The following is a 17,651-nucleotide window of genomic DNA, read 5'->3' as shown; positions in this document are numbered from 1 at the left end:
CAGATGATCTAGAGTTAAGAGGCTACACCACAGATAGAATGTAGTGTGTCCAGAAGTCCTGTTATACAGTTTTCAATTAAAGTCATAAAGCCTATTTATAGAATGGGTTCTTAGATGTGTAGAACTAACTAGAGATGCATGGAATTCTCACATCTTAAGATGAACCCCAGCAATGTACAAACATGGACATGTCAAATGGGTGTTTACTTGCAATTACTGGTAGCTATGAAACATAAAAGCCTGGAAATCGTATTCCAGAAGTTCCCAGGATAGGTTTCTCAGAGTATGAACATGTACTAATATGACAGTTCCAACTTCCTGAATAATAATTACTACAATGTGATTTTCTATAATAAGCTATATCAGATCAGGTATCTTCACGTTTTAATCTACTGAATTCTAAAAGCCAATAATTATCTCTATTCAATAACAAGTTTAGATGTCGAGGCATCGATCTATTAGAACGGGACAATTTTCATCTATTCATTAGTGGTTTCAGAGGCTGGCAAAAATCTATCTGGCTTATCAATTCCAATCAGCATCTTTTGTCTCTTCCTCATGTTATCAACTTAAGCCCCTCATTCCAAGAAAAGGAAACAATTTCAGTGTGCAAAACCATCTTTCTACCATTTACAAGAGAAGTCATCAATATTCCTGCAGGGCTTTATTCTTGGTAAAGAAAATTAGAAGTACCATCAAAGACACCATGTTATACAAAACCTTTAATTTTTGGCTCAGGATTTTTTTTCTTTCACGTCAGAAGCAATTACATAGTCTGTTACCATTCCACATGCTTCAATATGAAATTTTTCATGTTTTATAACAAAATAATTTTCTTGAGAAAATCACATAGGAACATGATAAGCAGACAGAAACAGAGGAAGCAAATCTCCTTGGATAATTATAGACTTTGGGGTTTTATCATACCTCAAATAATTGGATCAGAATGCATACAGAAAATAGCAAGAACAGCTGCACTAATACATATTATACTTTTTTTTTTTTTTTTAAAAAGGCATATGTATTTTTATGAATTATCTTTGATAGTCTTAATAATTTCATTTACGTAAAATTTGAGTTGACATTATTCATACTTTCAATTTTACCAATGATCAGATCAGAGGGGTAAAATGGATTTAGATAGGCATTTGCATAGAATGATATTATAATCATTGTATTGATCTATGAAATGTCAATAATTGTTTTATCATACGATTGAATGATTCAAAACTGGCTGCTTGGGGTCACAAAATGATACCAGGTCATCCACATTTGTATACAGTTCAAGTGTAAGACCTTGTTGAAAGTGATTAGAAATCCCAAGCTTTCACAGGGCAGCCAAAATATTATAAACAATAACTTATCAATTTTGGAAATCCTGATTAAATAGTTTGGTCTGGTGTTGGAAAATTCCAGGAAAAACAAAATAAAAATATTCACCTCAATGTGGAGACTATAATGTTATATTTTTTCCTGCTTTGTTGAATCTCAGCCAAACAGAAAGCTTGGAATTATTTAATTATACAATAATCCATAATACCCAAACACAGATTTAATGTATTTTCCTTTAAATTTCAATAAAAAAGAAAAGCATATAAAATCTGACACTGAAAAAATATACTCAACATAATTTCATAATTTGACAACATATATAAATATGAGATGAGCAACTGATCCATTGCACAGATTCCATACATCCTGAACCTTCCCATCAGAACCTCTGGATCATTTGCACTGTCATGAAACGTCATAAGATGATGTAGCTTTCCACACTGAAATCCACAGGAAGTGGAAACGGTATCAGGAGTTCCACCACGACAACATTCCTAAACCTGGTTCACTTATTGATCCCTGTGGAAATAAGTTTGATGAAAAGTGTATGCACAACCTTCTATTGAATGAGATTATTAGAGCAAAAGGTCCATAAGCTATAATGCTCACCTAAGTATCATATGGAAAAAAACTTATTTCAAAAGTTGCATTCTTAAAACTCCAAGAACTAATGAAACTGCTTTGATATTTGTGATCAAAAGTTAAGTGACATTCATTTCTTTTAAAGAGACACTACAGCTCATTTTGCGGAAAAATCATGAAATGACAATTTTCCTAGCGCTTTCTCAATTTTTGTTGCATTGTTGAAAGTATGAACTTTGCGAAAATAACACTTATCTAAAGTTAAAAATTATCGTTTTAACGTAAAAATTAATACTTTTTGATGGCCTATGCAAAAAATATCGAGTCTCCTCCTTTCAGTCTTCAGACGCATGCGCATAGACAGTAAACAGTGCAGCATGTCGTCCAGTGAGAGAAAGTGTAGTTGATAGATCTAAAATTTTGACAGATTCTGTGAGAAAAGAGGTGAAAATAGAATGAGATAAAACTCATACGTGAAATAAAATTTACCTTGGTATCAGTTTGACTGTTGGAAAACAAAGAGCTCGGAGAAACCCATGTAACTCAGTGGCGGATCTAGGATTTCCGAAGGGGGTGTGAAAGTCAAAGATTAGCCACAGTAATCGGCCATTCTGGTGCAAAATTAGGATTTTCATTCACAATCTGTGGCGTAAAAAGGGAGGGGGGATCCTGTCCCCCCCTCCCCCCTAAATCTGCCATTGAGACTAGCTGCGAAGACACTACTTTTAAAAGCAAGTGCTATTTTTATCTGAACACGACACGTGTTAGTTGTAAAAACATCGGTCAATGGGAACATGGAAGGATTTCTGTTGAAATAATGATTTATATAATTACTTATTTTAAGGAGCAGGGAATACTCTTATACTTGAAAGGTGAGTGTGGACCCCCTTGAAGGGAAATTTAAATAATTTCCTACACAACACCTTTGCTGTCATTCAAAACCACGTGATGTAAATAAGCATTCAAAAGTCCGAGTCAGAATGAAGAAACCTTTGAATTCCGAACGATCTTCAAAGCGCAGTTGAGGGTAAATTGATGCATCCCAATTGTTCAAAATTGTCAGTATCGATATGAATTTTATCATTTTATCAATACATGTTTTAAAAAACACTTTATTAAAATGTGGAAAATGAGCTGTAGTGTCTCTTTAATATTTCTCAATCATTATAGCCTTAACAAATTCTTTACAGTTTTATCATGCAGTGAGCTTGAAAACCCCCCACCTTAGATTGGGGTCACAAAAAGGTGTCCAATTATAAGTAATTTTGTTCTAAATATGAATTTCAACTGTCTCTCCATTAAAATAACTATATGACCTAGCTGAAACAAGTATATTGGATCAGGATTTTCAAAATTTTGTTCGAGGCCTTTCCAGCTTATTATAACTATGCAACCAGTGTCAATGCTAGATATTTATGAGTATAATGAAGAATTTTTTCATGGAGATTTTTAAATGCTTATTACTGCATGTATATGATCCATACAGCCTTAACTTGCCTTGGAACCTAACCCTGTGCAATGGGTCATGAGTTTCTCAATTTTGATAAATGATTGATTGATTGTAACTTGTTTAATATCTCTCTCAAGAATTTTTCACTCATATGGAGACATCACCAAGACCGGTGAAGGCCGGGCTTCAAATCTAGGCCTTTGCCTGGCGCTTTCAGCCATTGAGCAGTGAGGGTTCTTTAGCGTGCCACACCTACTGTGACACACGACATCCGTTTTTAAGGTCATCTCCAAGGACCCGTGACATTCACACCTGATGCCGAGTGTTTGGTGATGAAACTGTCACTACCTGTTTTAACGACTTAGGTATGTCGCGGCTTGAACCTCGGCTTTTTGCATGCGGGGCAAACGCTCAAACCTCTAGGCCACCGTGGTGAAAAGCCTCCATGCTCATTTGTACAAGGATACTCTATGCCAAGTTTAGTTGAAATTGGCCCAAAGGTTCTGGAGAAAAAAAGATGGAATTCTGAAAAGTTTAAAATGTCACCAGAGCTGACAGATAATGGACAAATTTTGATCAGAAAAGCTCACTTGAGCTCAGGTGAGCTAAAAATTATAACGCATTTCACTATATGAAACAAAGAGCTCTGCCCTAGCATAAAACTCCCCCTTCCTACCCAAGGATCAATGAGGCTAAAAAATTATCGATTCGTTATTGTTTACAGTTATCAAATAAAATTATTCATTATGATTGACATAAGCTTCAGTGTTTTGATGAACTTATTATCAACTGTTATTTGTTATTGTAACAAGAGGCCTACAGGACTTATCGGTCACCTGAGTACTAGTGAAAAGATATCACTACTCCCAAGGGCTATGGAATCTAGAAAAAATGTTCCGAATATCTAAGCTAAATACTAATGTTCAGCAACAGTACAAAACAAGATGTGTTCTTAAGACGTCAATGCCCTCAAAAGTGCATACACTGCTGAAAGGCTTCACATAATGATAGGTGTAGTAACATTAAAACATTAAAAGATAGGACTAATTTGGACCCATCCTAGAGTCAAAACCCTGGGTTGTGAAATTCACCATTTTTTGTACATCCTTTTCTGCTATTCTGAAGTATGCATTTAGATTTTATACAGTATCAGCAAACTTACACATAAATACTATATACTAAGTTTGGCCCTACCCTAATACAAAAACCCCTACTCCTGGGATCATCAAATTTACAATATTGGTAGAATCTTCCTCACTCATCATTACTATATACTCACTTTCTCTACTAAATGCCCAGGATCAAAGAAGATTTTTAAAGAAATACATAAATGTTACAGTTTTTACCCAAAATTAAGGCCCCTTAGGGTGGGTGGGGGTGTTAATGAAATTTACAATTTCCGGTCTCTTTCACCTACAGATGCTACATACCAAGATTGGTCCAGTAGTTTCTGGGAAGAAGTTGTTAACGGACGATGCACAACGGACGCAGACCAATAGCAATAGGTCACCTGAGTGACTCAGCCAGGTGACCTAATAAAAACTTGCAAAACTATCAATTGAGACTAGAGTTAAGGTAGTACTCTACATCGTCATAATGGCTGACTTCCTTTAAAAACATGGATAACAAAATCGATATCAGCAATATTTGACTTTTCCTTTTCCATCTAAATACCTAGCCGAGTAGCTCAGTAGGTTAGAATACCGACTGCTGAACTGTAGGTCTCAGGTTCGAGTCCAGCAGGGGTTTTAAATTTTTTTCAGATTACCTTCTACTAAAACTGTATTTTTTGACAAAATAAAGTAAATTTGAAAATTTTCAAATTCAAAATAGTTTTGTACATATCCTACACTTTTCATCTACATCAAATTTCTCTGGTGTAGCATACCTCCTTAAGAGTAATAATAGGAAAATGCTATCGTAGGTCTATATCTACAATGTATCAATCTTAGTGAGTGATCTTGTACCACATCTATATGACGATGTGATTCATACAAGGATGAAAAATTAAAGGTCATGGATTGTTTTATGGGTTGCATTTCTTACAACTGATGTAATTACAAGTTCTTTAATCTTCACGTAAAATGACTATGTATGGTAACAGCCTTTCTGGGCAACCATAAAACTCAAAATTTTAAAGCTTTCAAAGACTAAACCATCTTTTATTTCATAGAAGAGACCATGTCCAATCCAGTTTCACATATGTTGTCTCTGGTATTTACAGTCATTTGGAGTATACAGCATCTAAAGTGATGCAATTTCTCAAGATTAATCAGGCCAATATCACAGACTTATCTTTCCAGTACAGATACAGTAAACCTCGTTATCTCAAACTCAATGGGACCGAGAAAAAAACTTAGAGATATCCAAGGATTCTATATATCGAGGGTAAAATACTTCAAGAATAAGTGGTTGGGGCATCCAAATCACTTCAACAAATCCATGGTATTCGGGATATCGCTTGTGTTTGAGATACTGAAGCTCAACTGTGTATAATAGAAAAATGTTGTTATCCAAAGCTGCTCTCTATGTTTTATGTGTTGATTTTGGTGAGCAAATAGATCCCTTATCAACTTATCATCTATAGTTGTTTCAATATGGAAGTTCAACTTACAGATCATCTGATGATTGAATTAATGTTTAAAAACCATTTCCTATAAAACATGAATGTTAACTTGTAACCATCATCCCTGTTTTTCCTGATAGACATTACAGAAACTGTCAATTCATCATGAAAATCAATTTTATAAAAGATTTGATGGTAATGCTTGAACAGTACTTGAAATATTGCAAAGAAAGTGGAATGTTGACGACTGGACATCCTGGCAATATGCCCTTACATCTCGATGCCATTCACCATACTGTAAGTTAAGTGTGACTTAGTCACATAAGTATATGATAATGAAAGATGTCCTTTTGGGACTAGAACCTTGGACCTTGATAAAATTGCTTCAAAGTCATGACACACAATCTGGATATAAGCAAACTTTGTGTCAAGTATAATTTGCTAACAGACAGGCAGAAACTGTAAATCTTTAATTAACAGTCCCTTAACTTTGATTGTGTTAAAAGATAGGCAGAACCTGTGAATCCTTAACAGTCCCTTAATTTTGATTGTGTTAAAAGACAGGCAGAACCTGTGAATCCTTAACAGCCCCTTAACTTTGATTACGGAGTACATTATAATGATTCATCTAAATGCCATTCATAATCTTGTGAAAAAATGCTGCATATTAACCCAGAATGGCAACCAATTTCTTATCAGCAAAATTACAGCTATTATTTAATATTGGTGTGATAACGGAATAATCATAACACTTGGGGAAAATTTATGTTCAATTCATTTATCTTCATTAGCAACATAGCTACAATTAATTATTCAATGCAAAGAGATAAACTTAAAAATGGACTGGATATCTAGAAAGGGAACCTTTCTCTCCTCCCATCTCTTCTCTGTCTTCCTCCTCCCTACTGTCTCTTCTTCCTCCTACCCTTTCCTTTTATCTCTCTCCTCCTCCCAACCCCTTTTGCCCTCCTCGTTCTTTTATCTTAATTCCTCCATTCACCCAGTCTGTCCCTATATGGAAGCTTCTGACAGTTTCTTGTACACTCATTAATTATGTAAATGGTATCATTAAACTAACGGAAAATTTCCATATTAGAATGAATAAAACACTGATCCACTGATAGCAAATTGCAGGAAATGTACGGTTTGGTGATTGACAAACCAATCATTACTATTAGTATATTAATCCTTTGGAAGTATTTATAGCCCTCTGTCTTACATTGCACTTCCTGTTCATTTATCATTAACAATTCTATCTATCCATCCATCCATCCATCTATCCATCTATCTATCTATCATGAGCACAATCTGAGGTGACACATTGTATTTGCCTTAATCATGAATTAGTGCTTCTGTAGCTTCATATCTTAGAACACAACCTTGTATCAAAACTCCTGCCTCTACACTTACAAGGCTAGAATATGAATCCCACTAAAATAGGTACCAATACACAACATTTCTAATTTTTTACCTTTAATTGTTAAATACTAAATATGATTACTAACAGTATTTGGCACCAAGTTGATGATTTAAAACTATTCAAATAACAAGATTTTATATAAATTTATCTACCATCTAATCACGTTTCATATACAAAACTGCTTTTAATCTTAGCAAAGAAATCCTTGAATATTTAATAGTACTTTGCACAAACTCAAAAATGTGTTGGTTTCCTTCCCTTTTCTTTCAGAAGGTAAAAAATTAGTATTTCCCTGGCAACAAACAAAAGGGCATGGTATGCATGAACCATGATCAAACTGATATCAGTCATGTACTTCATATATTTCATTATTGCAAATACTTGAAAATAGCTTTGGTTCACCATATATAAAAGCATCAGCAGAAAAATTAAAATCCCAGCTGAACTAAAAGTATCACAAACATAATCTAAAGCTTTACTCTACTATGCTACCAAGATACACAACAATCAATTTAGAGTGCATGCATAAATGTCTTAAAAGGTGAAATTGTCACATTTTACAACTTAATGGGCACATCAGCTTCGGTGCTTCTTCAAAAAAAAAGAAGTCTCTTTGATTATTTTGATATAAAGATTTTGTTTAAATGTTGATTCAATTTCTTTCAAATGAAAAGAGAAAGTATGTTTTGAATTATCTTCCATTAATATTAAGTTCTAGTCAACACTTATTAAGTTTGTATCTAACAGACTTCTGAATGTCAGGAGTGTCTTTAATGAGCTTAAGGTGAAAGCACTCTGATAATAAGAACTGTACTTTGCCTTGGAGAATTGATCTTATCATGCTAGCAAAACTGTTTCATCTAATTTGTAAAGGTCACCTTGTGTTGATGATTTCAGTCACGATAAAATCATACTGGACACTCCGAGAATGGCACTGATGTTGGATATCTTCTTGCATTTTTTTAAATAATAAATGATACTATAGTTACTTGAGGTTTTCAGAGTTTAACCAATCATAATCTAAGTTTGAACATTAGACTTTTATCTTACCACTATAGCATATGGTATTGTCTTTGTGACTTACCACTATGGTATATGGTGTCTTTGTGACTTACCACTGTGGTATATGTTGTCTTTGTGACTTACCACTATGGTATATGGTGTCTTTGTGACTTACCACTTTGGTATATGGTGTCTTTGTGACTTACCATTATGGTATATGTTGTCTTTGTGACTAACCACTATGGTATATGGTATTGTCTTTGTGACTTACCACTATGGTATATGTTGTCTTTGTGACTTACCACTATGGTATATAATATTGTCTTTGTGACTTACCACTGTGGCATATGTTGTCTTTGTGACTTACCACTATGGTATGTTGTCTTTGTGACTTACCACTATGGTATATGGTATTGTCTTTGTGACTTACCACTATGGTATATGTTGTCTTTGTGACTTACCACTATGGTATATAATATTGTCTTTGTGACTTACCACTGTGGCATATGTTGTCTTTGTGACTTACCACTATGGTATGTTGTCTTTGTGACATACCACTATGGTATATGTTGTCTGTGACTTACCACTATGGTATATAGTATTGTCTTTGTGACTTACCACTATGGTATATGTTGTCTTTGTGACATACCACTAAGGTATATTGTGTCTTTGTGACTTACCAATATGGTATTGTCTTTGTGACTTACCACTATGGTATACTCTTTGTGACTTACCACTATGGTATATTCTTTGTGACTAACCACTATGGTATATGGTATTGTCTTTGTGACTTACCACTATGGTATATGGTGTCTTTGTGACTTACCACTATGGTATATAATATTGTCTTTGTGACTTACCACTGTGGCATATGTTGTCTTTGTGACTTACCACTATGGTATGTTGTCTTTGTGACATACCACTATGGTATATGTTGTCTGTGACTTACCACTATGGTATATGTTGTCTTTGTGACATACCACTATGGTATATGTTGTCTTTGTGACATACCACTAAGGTATATTGTGTCTTTGTGACTTACCAATATGGTATATTCTTTGTGACTTACCACTTTGGTATATTCTTTGTGACTTACCACTATGGTATATTCTTTGTGACTTACCACTATGGTATATGGCGTTTTCTTTGTCTCGGTATCTTTGATTTCAGAGGATTGATTTGCTGTACCATCAGGACCTGTGGGAGTGGTGTCCACAAAAACCTCATCTACTACACGAAATCTAAAAATGTAAATATTCATGGTTAAAAGGATTACATATCGTAAGGCCCAAATTTGTACTTTATTTTGATGGAGAGTGTATGGAAAGCTTTGATTTACTGATACATTATCTAAAGTTTGAAGAGATCCACTGACATAATTGTATGGCTATTCATGGAGTTTGAAACTTTTCACAGATAGAGTGATTTTGTGAATAAGATTCACACATAGAGGATATTCAATGCTTTGTAGTTGGATATGGAATTTATTTCACAAGTAAGACAGAATAATTTTTTTATTTTCATGAGTGCAAAGCATGAAGCACTTGTGAAAATATTTTTTAAAATCCTGTCTTACTCATGACATTACATATCCAACTAAAAAGGTTTTTCTGTTTATTACATTTTCTTTGGTTTTAGAACATTTTTATTTCAAATCTTTAACTAGGGAGAATTGTTTTAGCACACTAAAACTGGAATGTCTCCCCTTCCATTTCCCATAGTTTTTTTTAAATTTAAAGTGGAAAAGGTCAAGGTCAAAAATCATCAAAAATGTCACACGATACACTGTCTTAATATCATGGTATACCTATAGCTGCAGAACTGTAGCTTTCTGAGAAAATATTGGGACAGATCTCTGATCTGTCCCAATATTTTCTCAGAGAGCTACAGTTCTGCTCTGATCTGTCCCAATATTTTCTCAGAGAGCTACAGTTCTGCAGCTAGGTACATGTATACCCATGCACATACCACACATGCCAAATATCAAAGGCCTATGTTAAAAGACAAAAAAAGGTAACGACCTGGGAAAAAAAAGAGACCTGGTGTATAACCCAAGTTTTTATGTAGAAACAAGATAGGATACAACATATAAGTGAATTGTTCCTGAAATGTCACCAAAAATATATCTTATTGAAAAATATCGCATATTACTTTAAAATCACAAAAGATTTCACATGATATTTCAAGTCTCCGAAAAGCAAAATTTGGTTCTCATCATATTTAGGTCTATTCTGACAAAGAGGAAAATGTTTATGACAAATTTTCTTGAGTAATCTTTAAATAACTTCTACTCTAGCTGTTCTAAATGAAATATGGTTCAAATATCAGATACACGTACCTAATTCGTTTTTCAATTGAGAAACATGCTTCAGTCATTTCTGGTAATCAAAGCTTAAATTTGTTAAATCTGTTTTTCAAAAAGAAAAGAAAACCTATTATGAGATCAATTTAAAAAAAAACAATTCCTGAGACAGAGGCACTTGAATAAAAATATTGCAATGTGTCATCTTAATAATATCTGACCTACTTGCTGTTTGGATATTGGTAATATGACAACTATAAACCTCATCCATCCAAACTACATGTAATGGCAAGTAACAGCAGATCTAGCAAAAAACTAAAGGAAATTAAAAAATCAAACAAAGGTTTGGATGGCAAGAATTTGAAGGAAACTTGATGCACTGATGTGAATTAATTCTAAATAAAAAAATATTCTTGCATTCACAATTTGCTGGAACTTACAAGTGATTATGTTACCCTCCAGCGAGTGATAACTACAATTTGGCATCTATGTGATACGCATGTTCACATAAGATGCTGTTATTGAAGGCTGCAAACCATTTGAGTTGTCTTTCATTGGTCTCCAATTACTTCCCTTGGCAATATTAGGATTAAATCAACCTTTTCCATTTATAACTGCTACACACAGGTTGGTGTTCCCCTATTTCATAAGAATTTGTATTTTTATATCTGAATTTTCAAACCCAAACCCACCCACCCTGAATTGTTCTGTTGTCTTTGCTTTTTCTTCTGAAACCAGGATACTGCTTGTGCTTGTTTTTTATCTTTCAGGTTACACTCTTCCATATAAATGTCGGTGCGGCTGATACAGAAACAATGACTGGTGTGATGGATGAGCACATTGCCCAACGAGCGGCATATTATGTACATGTGAAAAATATTACATTTGATTTGAAAATTCGGCCTTGATTTCTGCTCCTCCCAGGCTTAAGGCTATATTTGTTTGATGTGTTTGAATCTTGACCTTGACCTCTGCATCTCCTAGGGTCAAGGTCATATGTTGAATTTGATTTTGACCTCTGCATCTCCCAAGGTCAAGGTCATCCCTAATTGATGTTGACTTTGATATGATGCTTTTGGGGCTTGCCATTTGTGTGAGGCAGCCCACAATTTGAACTTGATTTGTTTGCTTTTGATACTTTAATCAGCCGTGCCCTTTATCGCCAAATAAAATATATCAACACATATTGCTTGTGTCTGTTTGCACTTTCTGAGATAATATCTACTATCTGATGCCTATAAAAATTTGCATTCACAAACCCTTTTCTACTCTAAAGTCATCGAAGCTTCTTGCATAAAAAATTTGATGTTCATTATTGACCCTATTTGAGTAGGTTTTTTGAATGAGATGCAAAAGTTTATACTTTTCATTTAATTTCTAGTTATCAATACCTTTGGTTCAATAAACGGCACAACTGAAAGTTGCCAGTATTCAAAAACATTCAGGTAAGATAGACACAAAAGAGAAATCATAATAGTAAGAAAATACAGTTTTCCAATAATCAAATGCAGACAGGGCCTTGTCATACAGTGTCTGTGATCAAAGACAGGCAATGATATATATATTATTTTTCTGACACAATCGTGACTTGAAAAAAATAATAAATTCAACAAGAAAAGTTAATTAGTACATATGTAAATACCCTTTTACCCAAAGATTTATGATGATAAACTAACACTATCAATTAACATCCTCATATAGATCAACCTACCCTTTTTCTAGTAAAATGTGTGCTTGGGGACTATATAACAAGGTCAGATGTATCAGAATACCTACCCAGTCACTGTGTTTCAGGCAATAAGGCAGCATCAAACAGAGTTTAATAATAATAACTGCCTATTTTTATACATCAAATGAAGCACTCTCATACCTAGTTTTAGATGATCTTTTGACCCCATTTAGTCCTGTATCATACTTGTCCCTAATGACCCCCATTTGCACCCACCAGCCCTAATTAGCACACTGTCCAACAGACAGGAAGGAGATCTGGTGAAAAAAGACAGGTCTTTATGTTGTTTAACTATTTAGTACCTTGCACTCTGTCAGGACAATGTCAAAGTGATAGCACTGTTGAAGAATGGAGCCATTAGTGGGAGTTTATGTGGCTGCTGCTGATCAATACAATTTGAGCCCAATGAGATTTAATCTCTCTCAGAACTCCCATGATGTAGGGTGAACACGATACCCCTTTCAGTGTATAAGCTAATTGGTAGATAATATACAACATAGTGGAGGCAAAAACAGCAAAGAACCACTGTATAGAGACTAAAGAGCTGGACTATTATACAGGGCTTTGGGTTCTAAGGCCACAAAAATGTAGTTTTATGTTTATTGTGAAAAATTTATTTAGAAACAAAGAGACTGTGATGAAATCTTTAATACAATGGGACAAAGTCATGATGAAAACTTTAATGCAATGAGACACAGCCATGATGAAAACTTTATACAATGAGACAGAGCTATCATATGATGAAAATTTTATACAACGAGACATAATCATGATGAAAACATTGATAAATGAGACAAAACCATGAATGAATACATGTATATATTTTACTCAGAAAACAAAATAGAGTTTCTAGAATAGATCTAGATTGGAACATGTTTGATTGTAGTTTATTAATTTTGTGCACAGTACAATATTCTTATATTTTTGTGTTGAATTCTTTCCTTTTGAGTTGGTACATTTCTGACTTTAAAGATGAAGGCATCAAGCAGTCATTATTTATCTTTTAAATAAAATCACACCATGAAGAACAACATTTTACAACAAATTTTACGATCAATTTCACCTTGAAGACTAAATTTATCTAGACAGGCATGGAGAAAAACTTCAAATAATTAAACTTGGAGAATTGGTGACATTAAAATAAAACAAGAACAAGAAATGTTTGTAAAACATATATCCCCCCTTGTGTAAAATTGAAAAGAGTTATACACATGCATCATCTAATTGATAGTAGAGCCAATATTGAGCAGACAATATCTTCCTACATGTATGTCCAGAGTGGATTGACCATGTGACCTAAAAATCAATAGCGGTAATCTACTCCTTATGCTGTACCAGTACACCAAGTTTGGTGTAAATCAAGCAAATGATTCTTAAAATATAGATAATATATTACTATGTCCAGTTTAACACTTGACCTTTGACCATATGAACCCAAATTTTATAAGAGTCATCTACTCCTTATGATGTACCAGTCTATCAAATTGGATGTCTGTCAAGCAAAGGGTTATCAAGATAGACAATATCTTTCTATGTCCAGTTTGACCCTTGACCTTTGACCTCAAAATCAAGAGTGGTCATCTACTCCTTACAATTTACCCATGTAAGTTTCATGTCTGTCCAATATGACCCTTAGCCTTTGACCATGTGATCACAAAATCAATGGGGGTCATCTACTTCTGAAGATGTACCAGCATACCAAGTTTAATGTCTGTCAAGCAAAGGTTCTCAAGATATTGTGCAGACAGTATTTTATTATGTTCAGTTGTCATTGAGCGGACAGTATATTCCTATGTCCAGTTTGAACATTGACCTTTGACCCAAAATCAAAAGGGGTCATCTACACTTGAAGATGTACCAGTGCACCAAGTTTGATATCTGTCAAGCAAAGGGTTCTCTAAACATTTAGTGGTCAGTATATTCCTATGTCCAGTTTGACCCTTGATGTGACCTCAAAATTAATAGGGTTCATCTACTCCTCACAATGTAAAAGTGTACCAAGTTTAATGTATGTCAAGGAAAGGTGTCTCAAGATATTGAGCGGACAGCATCTTCCTATGTCCAGAGTTGATTGACCCTTAACCTTTGGTCTTTTGACCTGAAAATCAATAGGGGTCCTTTTCTACTCGTAACCAACCCACATATGAGAAGTGAATGGTTCTATAGATATTGAGTGGACAACATGTGGTCTACCGACCGAAAGATACAAAGCAATATGCCCCTCTTCTTTAAAGGGGGGCATAAATATAATCTCTAGTTGACCAGATATATGTGAAATACAGGATGCTGTTAGTAAGATTAAACAGAAAATGAATGGGGAATAGTTGATGCCCCAATATTTATATGACATCCATACAAACTTCTTCAACTATCATCTCAATATGAAGACACCAAATGAAGATTATAACAATCTCTCTTTCTTAAAGAGACACTACAGCTCATTTTCCACATTTTAATAAAGTGTTTTTGAAAACACGTATTGATAAAATGATAAATATCATATCGATACTGACAATTTTGAACAATTGGGATGCAACAATTTACTCTTAAATGCGCTTTGAAGATCGTGCGGAATTCAAAGGTTTCTTCATGCTGACTCGGACTTTTGAATGCTTATTTACATCACGTGGTTTTGAATGACAGCAAAGGTGTTGTGTAGGAAATTATTTGTGAATTCCCCTTCAAAGGCGTCCACACCTTTCAAGTATAAGATTATTCCCTGCTCCTTATAATAAATAATTATATAAATCATTGTTTCAACAGAAACCCTTCCATGTTCCAATTGACCGATGTTTTTACAACTAACACGTGTCGTGTTCAGATAAAAATAGCACTTACTTTTAAAACAGTTTCTTCGCGGCTTGTCCCAATGGCAGAGTTAGGGGGGGGGGGGGCAGGATCCCCCTCCCTCTCGCCACAAATTGTGAGTGAAAATCCAAATTTTGCACCCAGAAAGCCGATTACTTTGGCTAATATTTGATTTTCACACACCCCTTTCAGAAATCCTAGATCCACCACTGAGTTACAATCGTTTCTCCTAGCCCTTTGTTTTCCAACAGTCATACTGATCGCAAGGTCAATTTTATTTCACATATGAGTTTTATCTCATTTTATTTTAACCTCTTTTCTCACAGAATCTGTCAAAATTCTGGATCTATCCACTACACTTTCTCTCATGGACGACATGCTGCACTGTTTACTGTCTATGCGCATGCGTCTGAAGACCGAAAGGAGGAGACTCGATATTTTTTTGTATAGGCCATCAAAAAGTATTCAATTTTACGTTAAAATGAGAATTTTTGACTTCAAATAAGTGTTAATTTCGCAAAGTTCATACATTCAACAATGCAACAAATATTGAAAAAGCGCTGGGAAAATTGTGATTTCATGATTTTTACGCAAAATGAGCTGTAGTGTCTCTTTAATTATTATGAATACATTTAGTTTCTTTCTGGGTTTTTGACAGAGAATATTTCTGTCTGACAGATAACATATCCCTACATGGCCTTTAACTTACATCAGTCTTACAATCAGACTCCAATCATTAGACAAAGTACTATATGACAAATGTTAAAGCTTTGTTTACTACCAAATTAATACAATGTGTTACGAATGATAAGTAGACCATTGGATGTGTTTTAATTCAATATCATGTGTACAGAAGGCTTGCATGTGTGTGTAAATATATATAAAATATCTATCTAATAAATAATAAAATAAAAGTCTTCATTTATCCTTCTCAACACACCATGTATATACTCAACTTTGTTGAGGACCATCTCTGCTGAAGAATATGGATATCAAAATAGATGAGCACAACATCGTAATTTGATACAAAAACACCCCTGTCCTTTCCATGTAATTTTTATGATTTACTTTCTGTAAAATAAATCATTTTACCTGGCTTCAGACTAAATTGTAGATATAAGATTGGACAAAAACGAATCACATGATGTCCCAAACTGTTCTATACACTGCCATCAGAGTTTGACAACTGTGATGTCACTTAGGAATCACATGACACCCCGAAATTTCAATACACTGTCTCTGTGCAGGGGTGTATTGGTCTGACAGCTACTGTACTGTCTCTGTGCAGGGGTGTATTGGTCTGACAGCTACTGTAGCTTTTGTATTTGCTTTCAATGTACATGTTTGTCAACAGTTTTAATGATGTACGTGGTTTTCTTAGTCAATTTTATTGTTCATATCTTTAACTGTGAAGTTTTGATATTGTGATTACACGATATTCAATGCGATATATGTATATCGTTTTTAATTTCATAACTGAATAATATTTATTGAAGATATTACTGAAATCTGAACATTTTCTATATGTCTTTGTCCTGTGGGAATCTGGGTAAGAATAGCTAGGTCCTCAGTACCTCTTGCTTGTCGTAAGATGCGACTGTGGCACGATAAAGATTTATTCCAGCCCAAAGGCCGTAAGTGCCAAGCATAGGCCTAAATTTTGCAGCCCTTCGCCGGCAATAGGGACGTCTTCATATGAGTGAGAAATTCTTAAGAGGGACATAAAACAATATACAATCAATCAATCTAAATGTCTTCAGTTGGATAAATTTGTTACAGTCAATTTGGGACATAATACAGTCATCCAGGCTGTGAAATATACTGGGACTCAGCTTCATCTCCTGCAGGACTCCGTATTATGTCCCAAACTGACTGTGTAACTATTAATGTTGGCTTGAGGATAGGATTTCAGTTCTAGAAGTGAGACCCCCCTCCGGCTCATGTTTTATATCATTTGATATCATTTTTGTTGTTGTTTTGTTTGCTGTGCTAATTCTTTGGATGGTGTGGAGTCAATTATAGGAATAAAAATAATTTTCACTCACTTATTACATGTATGAAAAAATAGATAAATCAGAAAACTGTGTTTCCTCCTGAAAATTACCATAAAACTCATTTCGTAAACCTTATAAATTCAAATTGTACAGAAGTTTGCTTTCCAGGTCTGAAATAAAACCAATTCTGTATACACCAGACAAATCCTTGAACTTCGTTCAATACTCTTAACTAAAGCATGTGCAAAGTCTAAAAAATATTATGCCTCAGAGCACACAGGGGTAATTGTGGAACAACATATTGGAACATAAAAAGAAGGCAATGTATGGATTTTCTCACATCCAATGAGTTTGACAAATGTGTAATTTTATGTCTGCTCTTTTTGATGGCCATTTCAAAAACTCATCTTGACTCAACCACAAGAAGTAAACAAGCCTACATTTCTAAAATAATGAGGGTAATTTA

At 34.5% G+C, this 17,651-nt stretch overlaps 1 protein-coding gene across 4 annotated transcripts in view; it reads right to left on the bottom strand.

Annotated features, from left to right (window-relative positions):
* Positions 1-649: 649 nt before the first annotated feature.
* Positions 650-17,651, bottom strand: part of LOC125671154 (DNA-directed RNA polymerase III subunit RPC8-like) — a 46,857-nt gene continuing 29,855 nt past the window's right edge. For 2 of the 4 annotated variants that reach the window (XM_048906657.2, XM_056163251.1), the window contains exons 7-8: positions 9,476-9,593; positions 650-1,851 (exon numbers count right to left, since the gene is read on the bottom strand). In XM_048906657.2, coding sequence (XP_048762614.1) covers positions 1,801-1,851; positions 9,476-9,593 — 169 coding nt within the window. In that variant the 3' untranslated portion in view covers positions 650-1,800. Of the gene's footprint in view, positions 1,852-3,828; positions 3,868-8,228; positions 8,302-9,475; positions 9,594-17,651 lie in introns of those variants that run through there. The other 2 variants (XM_048906656.2, XM_056163252.1) reach the window with 2 other exon arrangements.

Source organism: Ostrea edulis, chromosome 4, assembly GCF_947568905.1.
Source record: "Ostrea edulis chromosome 4, xbOstEdul1.1, whole genome shotgun sequence".
In the NCBI taxonomy this organism is placed as follows: domain Eukaryota; kingdom Metazoa; phylum Mollusca; class Bivalvia; order Ostreida; family Ostreidae; genus Ostrea; species Ostrea edulis.
The sequence above is the reverse complement of the archived record's forward strand: the minus strand, read 5'-3'. Positions and strand labels throughout refer to the sequence as shown.